General features: G+C 40.0%; 1 protein-coding gene across 3 annotated transcripts; it reads right to left on the bottom strand.

Moving 5' to 3' along the window:
* Positions 1-24: 24 nt before the first annotated feature.
* Positions 25-23,751, bottom strand: PDK1 (pyruvate dehydrogenase kinase 1). Of its 3 annotated transcripts, none has more exons than XM_081315095.1 (11): positions 23,409-23,751; positions 20,001-20,142; positions 18,727-18,798; positions 15,218-15,402; positions 14,606-14,701; positions 13,349-13,426; positions 10,214-10,290; positions 9,510-9,608; positions 8,248-8,358; positions 4,326-4,439; positions 25-4,224 (listed from the first exon to the last, which is right to left on the bottom strand). In XM_081315095.1, exons 1-11 carry the CDS (start codon positions 23,527-23,529, stop codon positions 4,084-4,086), a joined length of 1,236 nt encoding a protein of 411 aa, XP_081171221.1. In that variant the 5' UTR covers positions 23,530-23,751; the 3' UTR covers positions 25-4,083. The 3 variants fall into 3 exon arrangements, with proteins under 3 accessions (XP_081171221.1, XP_081171222.1, XP_081171223.1); XM_081315096.1 differs by lacking the exon at positions 23,409-23,751 and adding an exon at positions 20,920-21,016; XM_081315097.1 differs by lacking the exon at positions 25-4,224 and having other exon boundaries at positions 4,364-4,457.
* Positions 23,752-24,074: the final 323 nt, after the last annotated feature.

Raw genomic sequence — 24,074 nt, 5'->3', positions numbered from 1 at the left:
CACTCATTAAATACACTGTAGATCTTTTTTTAAAAAAAAAAGTCAAACTTTTATTATTTCTTACAAAAATTAGTGTAATTTTTCTTACAAATCCAATGCTTCATATTACAAGACTAATATTCTAAAAACAAAAAGTGATTGCTTTCCATTTTACTTTTCAACTATAAGGATAATGATTTTTGTTGGTAAGTACTATCAATGTGAGAAATTCCCCAAAAGGTGTATTTTTATTATTTTAAATACTGTATTAAATAGAAATCAAACTTCAAAATAGCAAATAAATCCATTTTGTAACATGAACAATTATTTTCTATAAACTTTCAGTAATCTGAATTGTCAAAACACCAATATTATCTTATTTCAATAAGGACAACATATACATATAACCTAAGGCCTATATGCAACTCTAGTGGTGTTTGTTAAACCTATTTGTATCATTTTCAGTCTGGCACATGGCAGATAATTTCATTATTGGATTATCAGACCACAGGCTTATTTGAGTACAATTGACATTTGTAATTCATTCAGGGATACATAACACTAATCCAGTCTTTCTCTGTTCCCTTACCCAAGATCATATTTTCTTGAGGTTCAAATGAACACCCAAGCTTGAAAAATTAACTTTTCAAGGGCCAAATCCATCTATCAAGCTCCTGATTGATGATTCATGTAACAAATTATTTCCTTCCAACAATGATTAATTAAATAATGTAGGCTTACGGTGTACTGTAGCTCACTTGAAAACTCCAGCACTGATCTACCGGTTATTGAAAGGGTAATCTAATCCTGTGATTTAGTACATTTAGCTTAGTTTTTGATAAGAAGAAATGTAGTTTCCCAAAACAAAGGTAGCTTGCTTTAGCCTGCTATCCTTGATCATCTAAAATCCATATATATGTTGGCACTGTCATGTTTTAAGGCTTTCTCCTAAGTAAAAATGTGTTAAGGATTATGGCCTTAAGCACTGTAATTGAGAGGGATGTTCCTTAGTTGCTATCTCTAGACTTTCCATTATTCTTTTAACAATTGCCCTACGGGGGGGGGGGGGGGGGACTCAAAATAGAAACTATTTTTTCCACAAAACAGCCTGAACTTTTTCATAAGGAATTTTAACAGGGCTACTCTCAGAACTTTTTTCCCCAAGAAATTTCAACAGTTAGCCTAGAAGTGATCACCAATTTCCATTTTTTTAAAAAATAAAAAATAAAAAAGCATAATGTAATGTGTTTCGTAACACTCGCGCCAAGACATTTAAAATGCTTTGCGTTCAAAATTGCTTTTTCAAGTTTACTAAACATGGAACAAAAAAGCCGGTTTTCCACACCTTTGATCTACCTTTTCTTTCATTCTCCCAAACATGGAGCTTATAATGAAGGCAGTAGTTCATAAAGCAAGGGACACAGGCTCCATCTCTGCTATTGTCCAGAGCTATTTCAGCAGGAAAGAACCAGTGCAAAGGAGGTTGGTTTATGGGCAAGTAGACAAATGAGATTTATTTTGGACAGAAGGAAGAGAGGTAAGCATGATGAATTTTAAAAATTCCTTGTAATGGAGGTGTTTCTATCATTTTGTTACCTTTCTGCCATGAATCGCTGACCCGAGTTCACTGACGGTGCTGCCTCACTGGCCTCTGTTCTATGGCTATGCTGAACAATTGTTTTCATTATTGACTGGAAGTTTTTCAAAACATTTTAAACATGGCTATTTACTCTGTGGTAAGAAGCACACAGGATGGACTGCCACCACCTTTGGTGCTTCCAGGACAAAACAATGAAGCTAATTTGAACTGCCATTGTTCCCTGTGGGAAAAAAGATTCCCAGTATGTGAAGTTTTGTTCCATCAAAATCTATTTGAAATGTTCTATCATAACTGCAGATGAGGATAACTGCATATCATCTGGGGACAGTCTGCCTGAGTAAATGGGGAGTATGAAAAAAATAATAATGAGGGATATAAAAAGGTGCATGTCTAAAATAAAAAGCTTGAGAATTGAAATCATACTGAAACACAACAAAGTACAATAGAAGGAAATTAACTAATTTTAGTATTGAGTAAACGGTTCTATTTGCAGGCAGAAGCTTATTTTATGTATCTATCTAGTGACTGTAACTGCTTTGCACTCTTGTTTTAATTATCCTTATTAGCTATCTGCAATAGTTTTTACGATCCAGGGCTCATTTCGCTGGGAGGATGTATTTCATCTTCTGACCAATATTTTTTTTAATTATTCCTTCACGAATCCTGATAGAAGACAGAAAGTTGTCTCCTATCTCCAAGTGGAGTGGTACAATGACTACAAACTAATCCTCAACAACAGCCTCCTTGATGAAAGAAACCCAAAGCTGTAACAGGCATTTTTTGCAAAGGGGCTGGTTTTGTTTTAATTTCAAAGTTATGTTGTTTCGTTCTGCACACAACCCATTCTGTACTGATTGGTCTGAAATTCATTATATATCATCTCCTTATATGGTCTCCTGAATCTTTCATTTCAGTCTGTCAAGACAAAAATGTTCTAGCAATCTTTTGACTTGAAAATGGGTCCTAAATCCAATCTGCGGTGGTGTGGGGCTTCACATCACTCAAGATGTGTGTGATGTTTTCCCAAGTATCGGCTGAGGGAGTTAAGTCAATCTTCTTCTCTGTGTCCTACCAAGTCCAATCATATTCAATGGGACTTCTGATGTAATGTATTTAAGTCTGCTGCTTCACGCTACGTCCTTTACTCATGCAACGGGATTTTATTTTTGAGTAGACATCTCTCTAAGTTACTGCAATAGTAAAAGATTAGCAGTGATATCAGTATTCAACTGATTTCGGTGGAATGAAATTTGTTTTTAACCTAAGTCAGGGGTAGGCATCCCCGGCTCTTTTATGACTCATGGACTTCAACTCTCAGAATTCCTGAGCCATGGGAGTTGAAGTCCATGAGTCATAAAAGAGCCGAGGTTGCCTACCCCTGACCTAGGTCATTTGTCAAACCTGCCTTGCAGATAGGAAAACACAACTGGAATCATTAGAATATACCTAAAGGAACATAAATCACCTGGTATAATGTTCCAATTTCTGTTTTCTTAGAACGCAAGCATATCTCACGGTTCTATGGGACTATCAGAATAAAAATGTGAAAAGAAACTAATTCATTGCAATCATATGTCAACCCTTACCTCACATATTGTGATCGAACTCTGGGGCTAACTGTATTTGGCAGCACTTGTGTATGAGTGGCATTCTATTAGGAAGGGTTTTATCAACATCACTAAGTTCCCTGAACATAAATGGAAAATTCAGCCCAAGTTATACACTTTTAAATTCCATTAATATCTCAGAGGAAATTAAGATTTTGCCTACTTAACCTGGTAGTAACTCAGGGGTCGGATTCCTTTCTGAGGTCTCGGGTGGCCCTGCATTCTTAAAAGATTGGCTTTGCTTTCCCCAGTTGGGAAAACACTACACCTGGACAAGCCAAGTGCTTGAAATATTTATTTCAGTGACAAAGATTGAAATGGTTCCATTTTCAAAACAAAATGAATGAGGCTCAAGCAGTCCTACGTCTAGCTGTAAATACATACCTATAAACATAAAGCTAAAGAGTTGTTTACACTAACGGCAACAATTTAATGGATTCCACATAATGTTTAATACAAAAATGAACAAACGAGATAAGCTCACATTGTTTTCTCTCACACTGAAAATCATTTTTGGAGTCCTTGAGAGCAAAAAGCTACACTAGTGCAACTGATCCCAGAGGAGGTGTCTAAAAGAAAATCATACATCCCATGAATTGTTCACTGGAACGACTGGTGGTGAAGCAGAACAATATTTGAAGACACTGTTCAGGTCTTTTATCATCTAGACTTTGCTCAAGTAACCTAAGGTGCATTTGCTGAAGTAATTTAAGATGGGAAAGCTTCACTTCTTAGAAATGAACACTGCAGAAAACTTTAGGCAATGATGTGGTTTTCATACTCCAGCTTGGATATGGAGATGCATCCGTCCCCATTAAACATGTAATAGTGGTACTAAGTAGGCTGACCATAGGTGGCAGGACCCATCTTTGGCTCAGCAAACCTGGCTTCCTGCTGCTATGTGCTGCGGAATGTTGTCATGTCCTTTGGCTCGCTACTTGGGACACACCAATCATCGGCTTCGTGATTGGCCGTGTAATGTTTCCAAGCCGATTTGTTATACACGGGCAATTTTTCAACAGACTCAGTTGATAAAGCCTGCAGCAAAAGAAAGGAGGACTGAGTTAATCCCTTGCTATGAACAAGTTTTATATTTTAAACAGAAAGGAATCTGCCACCACAACTGGTCCCTGACATACCTTTATAAAGATAACAGCATCTGTGCCATAACCCTCTAGAGAATAGAGCTTCAGATCTCCTTGGAAGTACTGAGCATACAGGCGCGATATCGGTAAGCCATAACCAAATCCAGCCTAAGCAAAAAACAAAAACTAAAAATTTTGAAACATCTGAAGCAGATCGAATGCTTAAAGGACAGATGAAGAGACTAAAACATTATTTTTAACCACAAAGAAGAACATGAAGGTACAAGCCAACATTCTCTGTGTTTCTTTTTCCCACTGATGCCAAGGAATTTTTTGCACAACTCGCATTTTGCCCTTTCCTTCTCTCTTCTTCCTAATTCCTGAAATGCTTCCCCTTCAGCATGGCTGTCAAACTTGATTGTGGCACGTGACGTATCGTGTGTTGTTGTTTTTTTTTAACCTTTACAAAGCCGGGGTGGGTGTGGCCTGCGCATAACACATCCAGCCTGTGAGCTGCCAGTTTGACAGCCCTGCCCTACAGGAAAGTTTAGTGGGGTTATTTCCAGGCAGGGATTGCAGCTTTATGCAATCCATGTTTCTGTTTTGCTGCTAACTACTAGCCCTCACAGATAAGGTTGTAAAATTATTTATGTCTATTAATGTTAAAGGAAGACAACGTTATCTCTGTGACTCAGACGTTTCATCAGCCAGCGACTATAAAGCAAGCTGCTGTTAGAAGCAGAACACGTTAAATAATCTCCCCCCATCATGTAACAGGTGCTGAAAAAAGTAGTTTTAAAAAAGTTTGAACTTGACGGCCCTTTGCCTTCGCCCTCCAAACAGCAAGCCACTTTTTAAATTCACTTTTGCTCTATTAAATGATCAGGGCCTTAATGAGATTGAAGTTTTTCTGTGCTTCTTCTCAAGAAAATGTGAAAATAGTATTTCCAAAGCCTTTTTTGTACTCCTCTTGAGAGCAACACTACATTGCTCAGAAACAAAATACTGTTTTCCAAGGCCATACTGATGCAAGAATAGTAACTAGGGCCATGCAATGCTTCCAATTTGGGAGGGGCGCTTCAGAGCATATAGGGACTCTCACAGTAGATCTCTTGGTAAGTCTTTAAAAACTTCATACCTATTTCAAGATATGTAAGTGCTAATATTAAAGTGAAGAGTGCTAATGTTGGAGCCCAGCTCTACTTAGGAAAATGACATTGTGCCTTTTTTGACATACAACAAACCATCATAAAATAGTTTTATAATCAAAAAAGTGATCCCTGAGCTCCATTTTCAAACACGTACATGTCCTACACAACTAGATCACTTAGTTAACTGGTTTATTAGTCCAAATGAGCCAACTTGGTCAGGAATAAGTTAAAAATTAGTGTGATTTTGAACAGTTAAACCAAAATTTAGAACATAGATTGAGGAAAGAGAAATTACATTTACCCACAATGTCAAACAAGTTGGAAGGCAGCCAACTATCTTGAACTTTTTCAAGGTTGGCTCAGGCCTGGTTTTGAATTAAATTCAGCCTTAATTGTCTAGATAAGTGCTTGCAGGAGAAAAGACAGATTCTGACTTGTTGATCATGTTTGATCACTTGGGTACTTTTGATTATCATTGATTTTTGTTTGGTCTTGAATTATTTCTTGGACTGGAGACACTGAGTTCCATTAATTCTAATCTTACTTGCAGGACAACATCGCATCCCACCAGGCTCAAGGTTGACTCAGCCTTCCATCCTTCCGAGGTAGGTAAAATGAGGACCCAGATTGTTGGGGGCAATAAGCTGACTTTGTAATAATGCCGCTTGGGGGTGTGTGTGAAAGCCCTAATAAGCAGGCATATACATAGAATGAAGGCTATTGCTAAGCACATTTGATTTGTGCTTAGATTGCCCTGAGTCTTCGGAGAAGGGCGGGATATAAATGGGATTAAGATTAAAAAAAAAAGAACAGCATCAGATGGCTATGTCTCTATATTGTAGCAACTATGCCAATAGTGCCTTGAGGACACTCTGTGAAACCACAAGTGTAGTTATTAGGAGTTTGGGGACTTGTAAATCACAAAAAGCTGTGTATCAAATCAGTATGTAAATGAGAAATAAAATCACTCTGGTCTAGTAGTTAAGTCAGCAGGTTAGAAACCAGGAGACTATGAGTTCTAGTCCCACATTAGATATGATAGCCATTCTCTTAGCCAATAACGACAGGGCTGAGTTGACAAGCCAGCTGCCAATTTATGTCACAACCAATGGATCAATGCTCAGTTGATCCAAAAAAGGCAAACCCTGGACTTGTAGGAGAATTCCAGGATGAAAAAAGAATTAAATGAAATTAAATTAAAATTTGGATGAATGCCCATGAAACCTGACAAAACATAGGCACTGTGGGTTGCTGAATGATGGATTTGGAAATTGGAGAATTTGCCTGCTCTGAATGGAGCTGGGCTTCCTTGGAATGAACAGGTCCTAGAGACCCAAGTGATTTCCATTACTAGATGTTTGCTTTACCAGGTTCAAATGACAGATTGAATATGTCCTTCCTTTATTAAATATAATGGGATTACAGTGGATTATTCCATTTTCAGAAGCTGCAGCTAGTGCAGAATGCAACGGCCAGATTGCTAAATGATTAACCAACTATATACATTATTCTGCTACTGAAGCAATTACACTAACTGCCAACTGAGTCAGACTCAAAGCATTTCCCAAAATGTCCTCCTGAAGGCAGACCACCTTCATGCACAGGCACCTTCATTCTGAAATGCTGAAATTCATAGGGCAACTATATTGAAATCTAGCAGGTGCCTGTAAAGACCCATAACCAAGCTGTCTTTATATGAATGCTTTGAATATATCATTTTGTTTTGGTTCTTTTTTCTTTTATTTCTAAAACCGATACTATGTTACTCTGTTTTAAAGCTACTGTTTAATATTTGTAGTTTAAATTATTGTCAAGTCACTTTGGGATTTATACTGGAAAGCAGCAGACAAATAAATTAGCTAACTAAGTTACGTGCTGTTTTAAGTTCCCCAAAATGGAATTTTCCTGAGCTCATGATTAAAGCTCTGTTTTTCTCCCGGAATTCTTTTTTCTTTTTTGCCTCTAAACCCCCACAGGACAGGTTTTTTACTCTAGAATTCAGCACCAGTTTCAAAGTAGCTCCAGGGCTCAGGGGTTTCAACAATACTAGCAGTTGTACTTATTTGTTTCCAGTCGTTAAAACTACCGCTGACCTAGTGTTTTGTTCATCTGCAGATGCTTCAGCTCAGGGGTGTCAAACTGCTGGCCTGCGGGCCGGTTTCATCATACCGAAGCCGCGTCCACCCCATTGCCGACAATGCAAAAAGAGTCGCGATATGTCACAACGGTCATGCGACGTGGTGAGTTTGACACCCCTGGAGAAAATTCTTACCTCATCTCTCCTCCAAGCTCCTAAACTTCAGGGGCTGCAAGGATAATATCAGTCTTAATGGCTACCCAGGTCTCTCTATAGCCTAGACAAAAATCAGCAGAGATAAGACTGGCAAGCACTTCTTAGTCTCTCTTCTCTCAGAGGGAAACCAGCCAGGATCCAAACTGCTAAGCTACTGAGAATGTTTCACTTTCCCCACCCCCACCCCCTTTAAGATGGGATTGGCATGGGTGGGATTTTTTATTGCTTAGGACCTGCAACAATTTAGGGCAAGACCATACTTTTATCTTTTTTCCCAACCTTTCTGAGTTGAGCAAAAGGAAATGCAATCATGGACCACCTTCAAACTATTTACGGGCGTTAAGAACGGGTTGTGGAAAAAATTATTTCTATATGTAGAATGTCCGAGAATTTCTTTATTCATTTTGCTTTAAGCGTGCTATGTTTAAAGCTTTTTAATCATATGTTTTAAAAAAAGCTACAGGAAAAATAATAAGAACTTGAGTTTTTCATCTCAAAACTGAGAACGTAAAATATTATATGGACTACAAACCAGAGGTGTTGCTCGTGACGTCTCAACATGGGGACGCGGTGCGGTTGAATACATATAGTTAAACAGTCGGTCTATTTTTCTCAAAGGAACACCTCCACCACGGTCACACATCTAAATTGTGGGGGAAAAATTAACTGTACAGTATTGAGCTCCTTTATGCATGTTTGGTGTGATTCTATATCTACATACAATGGGTCACTATCAAGAATAAATTCTAGAAACAACAACACACAAATTGCAATCATACAACCGGTCCCTGATCTAGGTAAAGAGACCAACAGACTCTTCTCGCTTACTCCAACCGTAGTCTGCACAGACAAAAAGGTTATTAAATTATGTTTTATTCTAGTGTTCAATAAAATGATGTAAAATAAATGGACTGAAGCTTAAAAAGTTTTTTTTCGAAAATGCAACAAAAGCTAACTAGAGCATGATGCAAATAAAGCATCCACGATTGTGACTAGGTTAGTCCTATTGCAAAAAAAGGTGCAGCTGGTGCAAGACTTTTCCGTTCATAGCTTCTATTTGAATACGTAGAGGCAATGCTAAATCTAGGATCCCTCCCTCCTCACCCTCCCCTTCTCTTTCATTCTCTGATTATTTGAATGTCACCTATTCTTGCAATTCTGGGCAGTTTACAACAAGTATAACAAAACACAAACAATAAATCATCTATATAAAGCATATAGAAAACTAATACAGGTAGTCCTCAACTTACAACCACAATTGAGGCCAAAATTCCTGTTCCTTGGCCAGATGGTTGTTAAGTGAATTTTGCTCTGATTTTACCACCTTTCTTGTTGTTAAGTGAATTACTGCAGTTGTTAATTTAGTAACAAATGACTCTGGCTTCCCCACTGACTTTGCTTGTTGGAAGCCGGCTTGGAAGATTGCAAATGGTGATCACACGATCCTGGGATGGGACAAGGCAACTGTATAAATACATGCCAGTTGCTAAGCGCTTGAACTTTGACAACATGACCACAAGGATGCTGCAACAATTGTAAATGTGAAAAATGGTCATAAGTCAGTTTTTAAGTGCCATTGTTAACTTCAAACGGTCACAAAATGAACTGTTATAAGTCAAGGACTACCTGTAGGCAGCTAAAAATAAACACTAGAAGTAAAATTATTCATAGTCATCTGATCAGGTCAGAGAATAAGTCCTATTAAAAAAAAGGAAGTAGTGGCTCCAATCCCTGCAAATTGCTTTGCTAGTCATTTGCAAACAGAAAATGTAAGACCATAAATAAAGACTTTACCTTCACAGTTAAATCTTCAGTGCCTAAAGCGACTTGGACGTGAACTGGAGGATAAATTCCCCGATCTGCATGATATTCCATGGTAGCCCTCATTGCATTCTATTTTTTTTAAAAAAAAAAATAATTTACAGTCAATTTATACACATTTTTGCTTACTAAGTAAAGACAGTATTTTCTACAAATGTATTCGACTCATTTTCAAAATATGAGAGAAGCATCTGTTTTGGCAATGTAGGAATTCTGGCTTCTCGTAATAATGTGGCCTTCCTACCCTGATGTAGGATTATCCATTTATCTGCTTTTCTGAAAGTTCCCAAGCACACAGGCTGTCTCACCCTCAGTAGAGAGCTGTAAGGGTGTGGAGAGACACACCTGGCTCTAAAGTGCAGGTAAAGTGTGTCACATTTACAGAAACAGCCAGCAGACTGGCAATGCTCCTGAAAGACAGAAAGTTCAGCAGAGCACCTAAATAAATCTTCTATGAATGCACAGATCATGTGCTGAATAGAATTTACAGTCACTGCCCTTAAAATCTTCCCACCTCCCCACCCCCAACCCCACCCCCCACATACACACACACCCCACCCCACCCCCCCACCCCCACACACACACAGTTCTTAACAGATCAAGAGGGAGATATTATTATGTTTGGGTAATCTGGCTAAGGGAAACAGGAAGAGTACATAGAAGAGATCAATACAAACCTTGAAAAGTTCAAAAACCATGTAGTAGAGATGTGATGGCACGTATACCACTTGCATAGGCTGCCCTGGTGATTTTACTGCAAAACAAGATGAATGGAAAGGATCAGTTGTACACCCACGGTCACTGTTATCCTCATGGGTCAACTGTATAGCTCAGACATGTCAAACACAAGGCAAGGGGGCCGGATCCGGCCCGCGAAGTGGTTTCATGTGGCCCGCGAAGCCATCCTGAAAACAGTGAGGGAATGGCCCCCACTGCCTTGGCCCTGGCCCAGAGACCCTCCTTCTGCCAGAGACCCTCAGATCTGTCCCCCCTAGGCAGCCTTGATGTGAACGATGTAGAGCTGGCCATGCTCACCCAGTAGGCCATACACACTCTAGCCACGCCCACCCAGCAGGCCACACCCACCCTGGCCATACCCACCCGGCCCCGAGGGCAACTGCAGTGCTGATGTGGCCCTCAATGAAATTGAGTTTGACACCCCTGCTATAGCTGAAAGATTACTAAGATCCAGTTACTTTGGTCCTGCCTAAGGGCTCACATGAGCCTGTAGAGTTATGGAGCCCCCCTCCCCCTCCCCCCAATTGCTACTCTCACTCATAGAACACTGCAAACTCAATTTGAAATTCTCTTAAGAGCAGCCTTTCTTGCAGTAGTGGAAGTCTGTCATTTGGGAGATAAAAGAGATAAAATGGGCAAGTGGAATTACTCTCATGTTTATTGGGATCCCAATACATTTTACTATAAGTCTATAAATGTCTATACATTTAGTCTATAGTCTTAGTCAATAGACTAAATCTATGTCTGTACACGCATATACCTGTAATCCTCTACTTATGACTGTAATTGAGTTTGGAATTATGGTTGGAAATCATGGAGGTTAAGCAGGTCACGTAACTATGCCTGTTTTTATGACTTTTGTGGTGGTATTAAACCAACACCCTGGTTGTTAAACGAATGCCACGGTCATTAAACAAATCCATTCTACCCAATAGGAGGTTTTTTTTTGCCAAAAACTGGAACTAAAATGCTGGTTTTTTTAGGAAAAAAATGGCAAAAATCACAGTAATGTGGACTGCAGGATGCTGCAAATGGCCATAAATGTGGTCAACAGCCCAAAATGGAATCACAAGACTGGGGGGGTGGGGAAGCTGCCAGAGCTTCAAAACTGGATCATAAGTGAGGGACACATATATACATACATAGTATTAAGTATTGTTAAGAAAATTTATTCGAAGCCTATGTTTGAGAAAATTTCTGTTCTCAACAGCAGATATTTAAAGTACATTTTAAAAAAGAATGTCAATTTAGCATACTCGTGTAGGTATCACGGGTCAGAGCAAAATTTCTCATTCTCCTTATATTGATTTTAGACTCCGTGACTGAAGCAGAATGTACATTCTTAATGTGACTGTGTCTAGCCATCAGTATTCGATAATTCTTCAAGATATAACAGATTATGAGATACTTGTGCCTGTGTGTGTGCCCGTGTGCGCACACACACACATATAGAATGCTAAAATGTATAGTGTTAAAACTAACCCAGAATAAGGATTAAACATCATTGGACAACTCAGTACTAATTACTGTAATAGTAATTACTAGAAGCTAGATAATCTTTTATGTTCTATGCCTTTCCAAAAATGGTTTGTTATTGTTTAAATGACATGAAAGCTACAAAAGGACTCTTATGCATATGAAGCTACTCCATACAGTTCTTGTCTCATTAATATGGGTTTAAACACAAACCACATTGTTAGAAGACCTGAAGGACTGGATTGGAACATACTGTATAGTCCTAGAGAAGATCTATACAAGTGGTTGCTCAGAGTCAACACTGAGTTGATAGCTAATAGCAGCACTTATCAGGTTATACATTAATCCTTCACATTAATACTGCAGTCATACATCATTTATGCATTTCAATTATTTTTAAACTACCTTTCTGTATAAAATGACTAATACAATCAAATACCCCAAATAGACAATAGAAATTGTTATTACACTTAAAATAATACTGATGAAGACCGGAATAACAATACAAAAGCAAGTGATCTTTTTCTTTCTATGAACTATCTGTAATACCTTTATTTGGGGTAGAGTCAGGGTGACTGAATGGAGCTGAAAGTTTACTGGCTGGATGCCCTTTCTGACACCTACACGGTGTTTGCAACAGGTATTTTCTCTTTGCACTATGATAGAGAAACATCTGCCGCTGCCTAGGATTGAACTCTCAACCTCCATATTAGTAAGCAAATAATATTCTCAGCAAAAAATTAATAGGCACTACTATTGGACGCGGTGGCTCAGTGGGTTAGGACGCTGAGCTTGTCGATCAGAAGGTCAGCAGTTTGGCGGGTCGAATCCTGAGTGTCGCGTAACAGAATGAGCGCCTGTTACTCGTCCCAGCTTCTGCCAACCTAGCAGCTTTTTCATGAGCCAAAAGTTCTCCATATGATGTATAAGATGTCCAAATGTAATGGAGAACGGAGAACTGTGCTACATATACATCAAGATATAGACGTTCAAAATGCATTTTGAATAAAAGTTAGCTAAAATGTCAAAAGAATAAAGAATAAAAGCAAATGAAAGACTTCTTGGCATTATTGGACCATTTGAGGTAACGTATGACAGAATATATCATATAATTAGAGAAACTCTAAGTTAGGTTTAGCTTGATTGATACTGAAGGCTGTTTCCCAAATTCCAGATAAATGTACCTACCATGCATTTTTAGTCAGCATATTAGTGTACACTGAATTCCAGCCATAACCTATAGGCACATTTGAAAACATGACACAGATAATTGCACTTGGCTTCCTAAAACCAATTTCTGCAGTGAAATGAGTATGTGCAAACATTTATTGTTCTAGGATGTACTCTGAACATATACTAAATATTGTCCATCTCTCTGTCAAAAGATTCTAGCATTTCTCATGACAGAGTCAAAGCACCAAGTAGAGTATTTTACAGCATAAGCAGGCTAGTTCTCTAACCAATTAAAAAACTATCTGTTACAGAAATATTTAAAGTACGTCCAAGGCAAAGCAGAGGGATATGGTAAAACTTGCTAGGAATTGATTAAGAACAGGCAATTCCCATGAATAAGCCAATCCTGCCCCTTCCATACTTACCATTCTTCTCTTCAAGAATAAGTTCTGGAGAACTCATGTAATATAAGTCACAGAGGCTCTTTGCATTTTCATAACCATCTGAAAACAGCAACACAATTTTGCTTAAAAGATGCACGCAAAGACACACAAACACAGAAAGAGAGAGAGACCTCACCCCATACAGAGTTTATTCAATTAGCTGGCAGCAATTCTTAAAACAAGAGTTCTGAGAAGAAACAGTCATTCACATTCAAACTTTTACTGTTGTATTCTACGAATAGCAAGTGACATTTCTCTTGCATACTTCTGGCTAACTTCAATTACCAGTTTAACAAGAACTATGTCTATGTTTAAATTCTCTGCACAAATAGAAGAGCATTTATCTATCCCGCATAGCCTAAATTAATATCTTAAAACAGGTGGAAGATGTCCAGTACAAATCTCAGACGGCAAAGCTTTCCAGTAGTCGAAAGATGGGACTTCGCTGACATCGATGGTTACTTCTTACTCAGGTCCCCTTCAGTCCAACAAATTCAAACAAGCAAAATTATACAAAAAGCTTTTTTTTTTACATTTATCTATCCATTCGTTCATCACATTTTTGAACCACCCATCTCCCTCAGAGAGAGGCTCTCTGTACTCTTGAATTCTATAAATATAGGACGTGTAGCTACAGGGATTTGGCAAGATGATGGAGGAGGGATTGAATGCACTATCTCTGATTTTGCACCTAGGATCAAAATCAATTGTATTGTAAGAGGAGGGAATTTTCCATCTCCATATTGTTGGGAATTCCCACGCTGCACACCATCCTTCTTCTATCAGGCATTTTAGACTGATCCTTCTTTTGGAAAGGCTAGCGATTTGAGGAAACCTAAATGGCTCCACCCTTATATATAGCCCAATAATTGCATGATCTTATGCATGTTTGCTCAGAAGTCTTTTTCACTGTGCTTGCTAGCTTTTAATGGTATGGCATACCTGTCTTGATTTTCAAAATGCAATTTAGAATAAAAAGTACCTTATTAAATAATATATTACGTTAAATGAATGGCAATAGGAACACTACATAAAAGTCTCCCAAATATCAGGTCATTACTACAAAATTTGAATCAAGTTGTATTTATTTATTTTTTTTACCTACAGAATGACATCTCAAGGATAAACACCGGGTCTCAGCAGAATAGAAATTTTCCATGTCTGACAGAATGAGCTTGTACAAAGTCAACAGCCCAGAAAGACTGTTTTCTTTTCCTATATATTTTCCTCACCATGTACCTTTTATAACTTCAGCAACGTTGCATTTAGGGTCAATGCTTCCAATATGTTTGGGATGTGCTGGGTTAACTTCAACGTTTCCTCCAAACAACAAAGCTGCCAACAACAAAAACAAAGTAACACAAATGATTTCAGTAAAGAGGCTACGAACAGCATATTTTATAGGTAGGGAGATGATAATGACTGAACAAAAACAAAGGACAAGGATTTACTACTTCATAACAAGGATGATACTACGCTGCATAGAAGATTCCTTTTTATTCTTAAACGAAACTATTTGCACCTTGTTTTACATTAGTGATTGGCATCCTGTGGCCTACTTTATTGCCCCCAGACTCCCCTCTCTGACCGGGAAGAACTAATGACTGCTTCCTGCCATTTTGAGTCACAGAAAAACCATAGTTTTAACTTCCCCTCAAAGCCTTAAGATGCAAAAATAGAAAACCCCAGCTCTGCTTGCATGCATGAAATGGTTTTGCAGTCTCAATATCACTATTATGCCCACTGCAAGTTTTGGCTCACCAAAGTCTTAATTGAAATCCTTCACTTCTAAAGGTTTTTTTACCCTACTCCATTCAATCAATCAATCAATAAATAAATAAATGTACTTACTGTGCTGATTAAGCAACATTCGGATTGAAATCCGACTCATGAAGAAGCGGTCTAAAAAATACTGCACATTCTGACTCGTTACTGGGTCAACCCCATAGTTATCCTTGTACTCAATCACGCCTTGAGCCATGGTAGGAATGACATCATTGTGACGGTTCCGGATTGTTATCACAGTATCTTTAAAACTGAAATCAAGTATGGTATACTTGTATTAAAATACTAATACACCCGTCACTAAAATTTTAACTACCGCAAAAGCAAGAAACTAAAGGAAGCATCCCACTCGTCAACAAAAAATGTGTTGTGTTTAAAACAGGACAAGAAAGCAATCTTTTTAAATGGATTTTGGGCTTCTAAACTCAAGGTATTCTAATAGCATAGACACAATTATTTTTAGATGAAGTCTATCATCTGTATTTATGTTATGTCCTGCTTTGGTTTAGATACTTAAGTGCATAGAGTTCAGCTCACAGGATGTTCCCAACAATCAATTTCTTCTCCCAGTAGTCCCTATGAATATCTTCCCTAGGTCTGGGGAAATGATAGCCGTGGGCTGCAGAGGTCACCGATATCTGTCAGCAGGAATTAGAAAGCTAACAGAAAGCAAAAGTCCACTTTCAATTTCATTTTGTCAAACAAAACTACTTCCTGTTCTATCATTTCTTCCAAAACATCTTTCCGATATAATCTATCCATAGAAGCAAACATCACTGCTTATTTATTTTGTTTTTTCAAAAGTATCTTTCACTATTTCAAATATTATAGCTGTTAATCAAATATATTATTATTCTCCCTTAATTAAAAACTTTAGTCCTCTAATAGAGTCCAATTTTTATCCTCCCCGGCCCTTTTATGTAGAGAAAATTCAATACAAGTTGACTTTCTGGTGGGAAGGATTCTTTATAATTAATTCCAAAACTTACTTCAAATTCATCTGAACTCCTAATCCATTTATCATTTTCTAAACTCAAAATCTTAATTAGCTTTTTGCTGTTTATTTTAATTATTTTAAGTTCTAAATCTTAAAGAAATTAAACTTCTTAGCCAGTAAGAGTTAAAAATTATTTCAAAAAGGGCTGAAGGGATGACATTGCCAGGGCTCGTTGCCTTGGAAGAGTGAGGAAAATTCTCAGGGATGACTCACACCCTGGACGGTATCTCTTTACTCTCCTACCATCCGGTAGGAGATATAGGAATATAGCCAGTCGTACCAACAGGCTGAAAACTAGCTTTTATCCGTGGGCTGTTAGGCTTTTAAATGGGACATAATCTTATGCAGAATTGACTTGGGAGGCCGGTGTGTGGTGTAGTTGGTTCACATGGTGTGGTAGGATGGAGGGTTTGTTGTCACTGTGTGTTGGGGGGAGGGAGCACGGGGGGAGGCTCAGCTAATCTCAATGTACACATGTTGTACTTTGACAATAAAGGTTTATTATTATTATTATTATTATTATTATTATTATTATTATTATTATTATTATTATTATTATTATTGTTCACCCAATGGTTTCTAATACGTGCAAAGTACTTAATAAGCAACTTTCAAATAGGATTAGTTAAGGAAGTATGCAAACGTAATGTCTTTTTAAAGACATTAACTCTGGTTTGAGAAACATGGCTATTTCCTCATCCCACAGTGCTCAAAGCACTCCTCACAAGGATCAACTGTCGGGAGTACTTGTGGGTGATCTCTCATCTTCTTTTTCCAGAGAGGTTCAAAGAGCCAAGCTACATTCTTTGCTAAAGTTGTTGGCGCCACTTTTCACCCAGCCGTCTTTAGTCCACCATTTCTTCCTCCAAAGTCCATCTCACAATTCTTTTAACACAAAATACAATCAGAATTTTTCAAGTCAGCAGCTGTTCAAATTCTAACAGATAAACTCTTCTCATAATTCTATCTCATCTCTGAGAGATTATATACCCTAAGGGTCTTTTTCCTCAGAAAGGCATACCGTATATACTTGAGTATAAGCCGAATTTTTCAGCCCACTTTTTGGGCTGAAAAATCCACTTCGGCTTATACTCCAGTGAACAAAAAAAAAAAAGAACTTCCACCCCCCAGTTTGGAGAGCTGCTGCTTTCATCAAACATGGACGAAGGCAGCAGCTCTCCAAACGGGCGGCGGCGGTTTGGAGAGCTGCACGCGCAGCTCCGCCGCCACCTCTGCAAGCCTCCGCTGAGAGAATGGGGCGGTGGAAGCTTGCCACCCATTTTCTCGGCGAAGACTTCTTTCGGGGGATGCAGCCTCTGTCACCCCCTTCTCTCAGCTGGGCAGCTGAGAGAAGGGGGCGGCAGAGGCTGCATGCCCCGAAAGAAGTCTTCGCCGAGAAAATGGGCGCTGAGACGAGAGAATGAGGCGTTGGAGTGCTCCAACGCCTCATTCTCTCGCTCAGCGGAGACTTCTTTCGGGGGATGCAGCCTCTGCCGCCCCCTTCTCTCAGCTGCCCAGGCAGCTGAGAGAAGGGGGCGGCAGAGGCTGCATCCCCCGAAAGAAGTCTCCGCTGAGCGAGAGAATGAGGCGTGCTCCAACACCTCATTCTCTCGCTCAGCGGAGACTTCTTTCGGGGGATCCAGCCTCTGCCGCCCCCTTCTCTCAGCTGCCCAGGCACCTGAGAGAAAGGGGCGGCAGAGGCTGCATCCCCCGAAAGAAGTCTCCGCTGAGCGAGAGAATGAGGCGTTGGAGCGCTCCGCTGAGAGAATGGGGTGGTGGAGGCTTGCCGCCCATTCTCTCGGCAGAGACTTCTTTCGCGAGATCCAGCCTCTGCCGTGCTGCACCGAGAGAACAGCAAGCCGCCCCATTCTCTCGGCGGAGCACTCCACCGCCCCATTCTCTCGGCGGCTTGCCACCCCGTTCTCTCATCTCAGCAGAGACGTCTTTCGGGGGATCCAGCCTCCAGCTGCTGCATTTCCCAGCCTCGGCTTATACTCGAGTCAATAACTTTTTTCAGTTTTTTTGGGGGTAAAATTAGGGGTCTCGGCTTATACTCGAGTCGGCTTATACTCAAGTATATATGGTAATTTAATCTCTTCACAGCTAGCATGCCCTTACATGCTAGAGATACATGACAATAGAAGTAACTATTTATTACCACCTATATCTCACTAAGATTATTTTTTAAGGATGAATGCCTGTTTTGGATAGAACAATGGCATCTGAAGCTACTGAAATTTGAAACAGAGCCATTAAAATTAAGTTACTCAAATTCTAAGCAAATTTCAATGGGTGAACTCAAAATATCACTTCATTATTAATAACCTTTAAAGAAAATTAACAGACTACTAATCAATTGAATAAAAAACATTATGAGTTTATTATTTTTAGACCACCCTGATAACTTACAAAAATAAATTAAGAGAGATTTTTCTTCCTACTTAATATCTCCATACTGTTTCTTGAGATCTATATAATAAAACAAATATAATACATGGCACTGAATGTCTCATGCTACAAGACTGGCGTAAAAAACGTAAGATAATCCACTGTTCTTGAGAAAGCCAAAATGTCTCACCGAGAAACAGCTTCTGTATCATCAGCGTTTTTGTCTTTAAAATCAAGGATCTCCTGCAGACTTTGCACATACCTAAAAAACACAATTTCGGTATGTTTGATCTTTGTCATAAAGAGAAATAAATAATTTCCTCTCACCTAATAAGGACAAGAATATGAATTTGCCAAAGTAATATTTCCAAATTTCAGCACATTCTAATTTTTTAAATATTTTTTTAAAATTTTAATAGCCTTCATATGTAAGATAATAAGTTCTATCCATTTCTACAAGTGTGTCTGAATGCCCATTATATCTTACCTCAACCAAGAAGCAGTTGTGGTAGTAGTGATAGTAGTAATAGTGGTAGTAGCACATGGATTTTCAAAAGTAAAACACTTCCTAGCTTTACTGTTCTATGTCTAGCCACCCACTAGTGAAGATTTTTTTTTCCTCACAACAAAAGGGCCTCCAATATGTAAGAAACTCCTTCAAGAGGAAAGGAGAGTATTTTTTCAGCTTTCCCCTTCCTTTTGCAAACCCTTACTTTCTCATCGCGTAAATCTGTTTCCATCCTACAACAGAGGCCCTTTTTCTAAGAATTATTCAAAATCAATTTCTAATGTTGCAATGCCATGTCCATTCACTTGGAAATAAGCTTTACTAAATTAACTGTTTACATGCATGCAGCACTCTAAAAGATAATTGGGTGCAGAGAACAAACAGGTGGTGTAATTAATTCAAATGGGCCAAATCTGACTTGTTGAACAATTTTTTGGGAAGGATAAAACATCACTATGTAACATTATTGCTACTGCCAATTTGGCACAATATGCTTGAGGAGAAAAAACAAAAGCAGAATGAGACAAGGGTCCGTATGTTCTCTCTTCAACCAGGAGGACTTTTCATTTGCATCACGCTTTGATGCCTAGGTCTCAGTCTGTAAATATTAATATTAATTGAAGTCAGGCTCAGAAACCACAAGATGAAGTTGTATATGTGGGCAAGATGTTTGTCCTTGGGATTGCTTCAAGTAAATGATGATGGCTGACAGATGATATGCTAGGAGTCTCGGCTGTGTGTTCATGACCAGTGTTGGTATCTCCTGCCTCTGGCACAGAGCTATGTAGGTGGCGAGGGAGAAAATATAAGCCAGATGTCTACTCAGTGCATGGATGCTATTAGGCACCTTATAGCCATAAGACTCAGCTTTTAATATTCTGCATCTTCACATATCTTTGCAAAATGTTCAAATTTGGCTTCATGAGGCTTTGTTTAAAAAAGAAATGGGTTCTTACCAACTCTGAACAAGCTGAACTGAAGGTGTTTTAAGAAGATTGTCTGGAAGCAGACTTATTTCTTTCATTATGTTTGCCAATCTTACAGGCAACTCTTGTCGCAGAAACATAAAAGAGGTTTTCTCACAAGCATTGTCAGATCCTATGGGGAAAACGTCATAAGGAAACAATTTTGAAACCACAGTGAATAGATTATAAACAATTCATTAGGCATTTCCATTCAGGGTGGTAGATAATAACAGCTTCTCTATGAAATCCTGGACGATATTTTATCATTACAGTAAAAATAGGTTTAATTAAATTCAGAAAGTAGTACGTAATCTGATGTTCAAAATTGTACTAGTAGTTGGACTAATGTGGCTTGATCTCCCACGAAGACCACGCTGGATTCTTAACATTCATATTAAAGCTCAAGATGCATAACATTTTATATTATTGATTGCGGCTTTTTACTTATCTTAAACTATTCTTTTTTGAAGAAACTATGGAGCAGTGAAAGATATTAAAAAAATAATTTCTTCTTCTCCATTACAGGAAGTCCTCAACTTACAAAAGCTCATTTAGTGACTGTTCAAAGTTATAATGGCACTGAAAAAAGCGACTTATGACGTTTTTCACACGACAGTAGCAGCATCCCCCTGGTCACGTGGTCAACATTCAGATGCTTGGCAACTGACTCATATTTATGATGGTTGCAGTGTCCCGGGGTCATGGGATCACCTTTTGTGACCTTCTGGCAAGCAAAGTCAATGGGGAAGCCAGATTCACTTAACAACCTTGTTGCTAACCTAACAACTGCAGTGATTCACTTAACAACTGTGGCAAGAAAGGTCGTAAAATGGGGCAAAATTCACTTAACAACTGTCTCACTTAGCAACAGAAAATTTGGGCTCAATTGTAGTCGTACGTTGAGTACTACCTGTGTTGAAGAGCACAGCCATTTCTGAAGAAAACAATGGCTTGATACAGATGTGGGGAAAGAGATTATCAAAGCAGATCAGAAGTCTTCAGTTGAGTATAGCTTTGTGACAAAGTCTACAGCTAATTCGAAAGGAATACCATTTCAGGGTTAGAGCTACTTGAAAGAGAAAAGAAAAAGTGTTGTGGACTGTGTTAAAATATTTTAAAATATAATCTCTCTGATGGAGCATGAATGACAGGAACAGCCCTATCATTAGGTGGAACAAAGCAGCATTTTTTGACTGCAAACTGGGATGTGTTGGTGAACACATCCCTAGGACCTGCTTTCTGCCCTCCCAACCAGAGAATCTGGTTCAGGGCACCCCCTGAATTGTCTCATTATTCCTCTTAAATGTTCTGCATTCATCATTTCAAGAGGGGATCTTCTTGAAAGGTGATGAGGCAATAGTGATATCTGCCTTCAAAAGCCATCTCAGATGTAAAGATGATATCCTTAAAGGAAGATACAGGAGATAATGCTACTCATCAGCTACTCCTACATTTAGGAATAGGAGATAGTGAGACATAATATACAAACAACAGAATTTTCAATGTAATAATATAAACTGAAACTTCCTGAAGCTTTATTATTACTCAATGTAAAATATATGCAGGATACATTGGTGTGGATATCTGATTGCTTTGATTACAATACCAATATCATTATGTATTAAAACATCTAAGGCCAAATAACAGTATTTATAGTTATCAGGGCAATATCTAGTTGGATATTTTTACTAAAGTTCAGGAGAAATTCTAGTCATGTTGCATAATTCACATTCAGTAGAACCAAAAGAATTACAGTGTGATTTTTTCCCCCCCCCCTCTAAGGCAGGGGTGTCAAACTGCCGGCCCACGGGCCGGATGTGTCATGCCAAAACCACACTCACCCCATTGCCGGCAATGGAAAAAAAGTCGTGATACATCCCGACAAATCACGTGACGTTGCGAGTTTGACACTCCTGCTCTGAGGGGTTCTCCAATTTTTCTCATGCAACACTGCATTAGAGTTACATTCCTAGACTATAACTTATCAGTTCTGTCACCTTCAACAAACATACTGAATGAAGCAAGAGGCAGTTGCAGTTTTGAGAGAGATTGCAGGGGGGAAAAAATATTCAAACACAATCCTATTTTCCTTCGGGTTGTGAAATGGAACAGTAATTCTAAGTAAGCTTAGAAGGACTACATAGTACTGGCAGTTTGCTGTATGCATATTAATACAGCAGAATATTACAATTTCTGAAAGCAATACAGATAATCCTCGACTTACAACAGTTCACTCAGTGACTGTTCGAAGTTACAACGGCACTGAGAAAAGTGAGTTATGACTGTTTTTTTACCTGACCATTACAGCATCCCCATGGTCATGTGATCAAAATTCAGATGCTTGGCAACTGACTCATATTTATGACAGTTGCAGAGTCCCGGAGCCACTTTTGAAACCTTCTGGCAAGTAAATTCAATGGGGAAACCAGGTTTACTTAATAACCATGTTACCAATGTAACAACAACTATGGCAAGAAATGTCATAAAGGGGGGACAAAACTGACTTAACAAATGTTTCACTTAGCAACAGAAAACTGGAGCTCACTTGTGGTCGTAAGTCGAGGACTACCTGTAATAGGTATAACGGTAGGCCTATCATTTTGCTGAAGCAACAATTATTTTTTTTTTAAAAAAAAAGAAAAATAATCATCAAGGGTGTTTGCGGACAAATGTGTCTCCCCAACGCACATTTTTATACACAGGAACAACCTTGCACATCCAACTCTTCAGACAGAGCTATGACGTGCTAGTATTAGTAAATAACAATCCTCTGGGAAATGGGATGGTCTTTTAAACCCAGGAGTCGCCCTTGAAAAGGACTCGCCTGTGACCTTAGCATAGCCAAAAACTTCCGTATGTTTCAGACTCCCGCTTCAACTCCGGCCACCATAATCAATGACCAGGAATACGGTACGGTCCAAAAGTATTTGGGCAGGAGCATATGACACGAGTCTAGGATTTTATTTTTATTTTTTTGCATGACAACACCTTCCATTGCACAACGCCTTTTGTCAGCCCAACTTCTGAGTTGCATTTCGGGGGTAAGGGGCGCGCCTATACCCCCTTTTCCATCTCTGTCCGTGTCCCTGAAGTCGGTGGAGAAAGGCAGGGCGAGGGGGACACACACACACACTACTTCTCCGCGGCCGGAGCGCAAAGGGCCGGCTTCGGCTGCAGCCTCCGCGCGAGACCTCGCTCGGCTCGGCGCCCTCGAGGCCCGGGCAGATGGAAGCGCCTTTTCCCCCGCAGAGGGGTGGCGGGTCTCCCTCCGGGGAGAGAAAATGGTGGGCCGAGGAGGGGGGCGGGAGGCTTGCAGAGGAAGGAGCCAGGAGGAGGAGGAGGAGGAGCAACCCGGGCCGGGAGAGAGAAGGGAACCCCCCCCCACCCGCCGCCACTCACCGAAATCGAGGAACTGCTTCATGGAAAGCGGGGACGGGGAGAAGCGGCAGTAGAAATCCACCTGCTGCGGGATGGTGTTCACCGGGGAGACGTTTCTCAGCAGCGCCCGCAGCAGTCTCATGGCGGCGGCCCACCCGGCGGGCCGGCGGGCAAAGCAGAGAGACGACGAGCGGCGGCTGGCCTTCCCGCCTCCCTCTTCAGCTCGCTCCAAGCCGCCGCTTGCAGCCTCTCGAGAGGGAACGGCCGCCCCCACCAGGCCTCCTTTCCCGGCCCGGGAAGGAAAGGCCGAAGCGTTAAAGCAGCAACAGCACGGGCCAAGGCCCGGGCTATTTCTTGCCCTCCGTGAGGGCAGGAGGCGGGCGGAGAGGCGGAGCCGCTTGGGTCGCCCAGGAGGAGCGAAACTGCGGAGGCCCGCGGTAGGAAGGAAGCGCGAGAGCCCTCGCTCGCTCCTCCGAGCTGGAACCACCCAGGTCCCGCAACCAGGCGTTCAATCCTCCCCGCTTTTTTTCTTCGTAAACCTTTCGCTGCCTTGACGAGGAGGTGGGTTCCCTTGCCCTCCGTTTCCCTGGGGGACAAGGCCAGCAGCCCTGCCTGAAATCTAGCCGGTTCAGGTAGCCCTCGACTTGCGACCTCCGTTGAACCCCAAATTTCTGTTGCCAAGCGAAA

This window comes from Vipera berus (assembly GCF_964194415.1).
Source record: "Vipera berus genome assembly, chromosome: 1".
Taxonomy (NCBI): Eukaryota; Metazoa; Chordata; class Lepidosauria; order Squamata; family Viperidae; genus Vipera; species Vipera berus.
Note: the sequence above shows the minus strand (reverse complement) of the source record. Positions and strands in the feature narration are given on the sequence as shown.

Excerpts from the sequence above, each read along its gene's own strand:
- PDK1 (XM_081315095.1), bottom strand. The coding sequence starts at position 23,529 with ATGAGACTGCTGCGGGCGCTGCTGAGAAACGTCTCCCCGGTGAACACC. Across the intron at positions 20,143-23,408 it reads GAAGCAGTTCCTCGATTTCG|GATCTGACAATGCTTGTGAG; the intron begins GTGAGTGGCGGC and ends TTTTCCCCATAG. Across the intron at positions 15,403-18,726 it reads GATACAGAAGCTGTTTCTCG|TTTTAAAGATACTGTGATAA; the intron begins GTGAGACATTTT and ends ACTTGATTTCAG.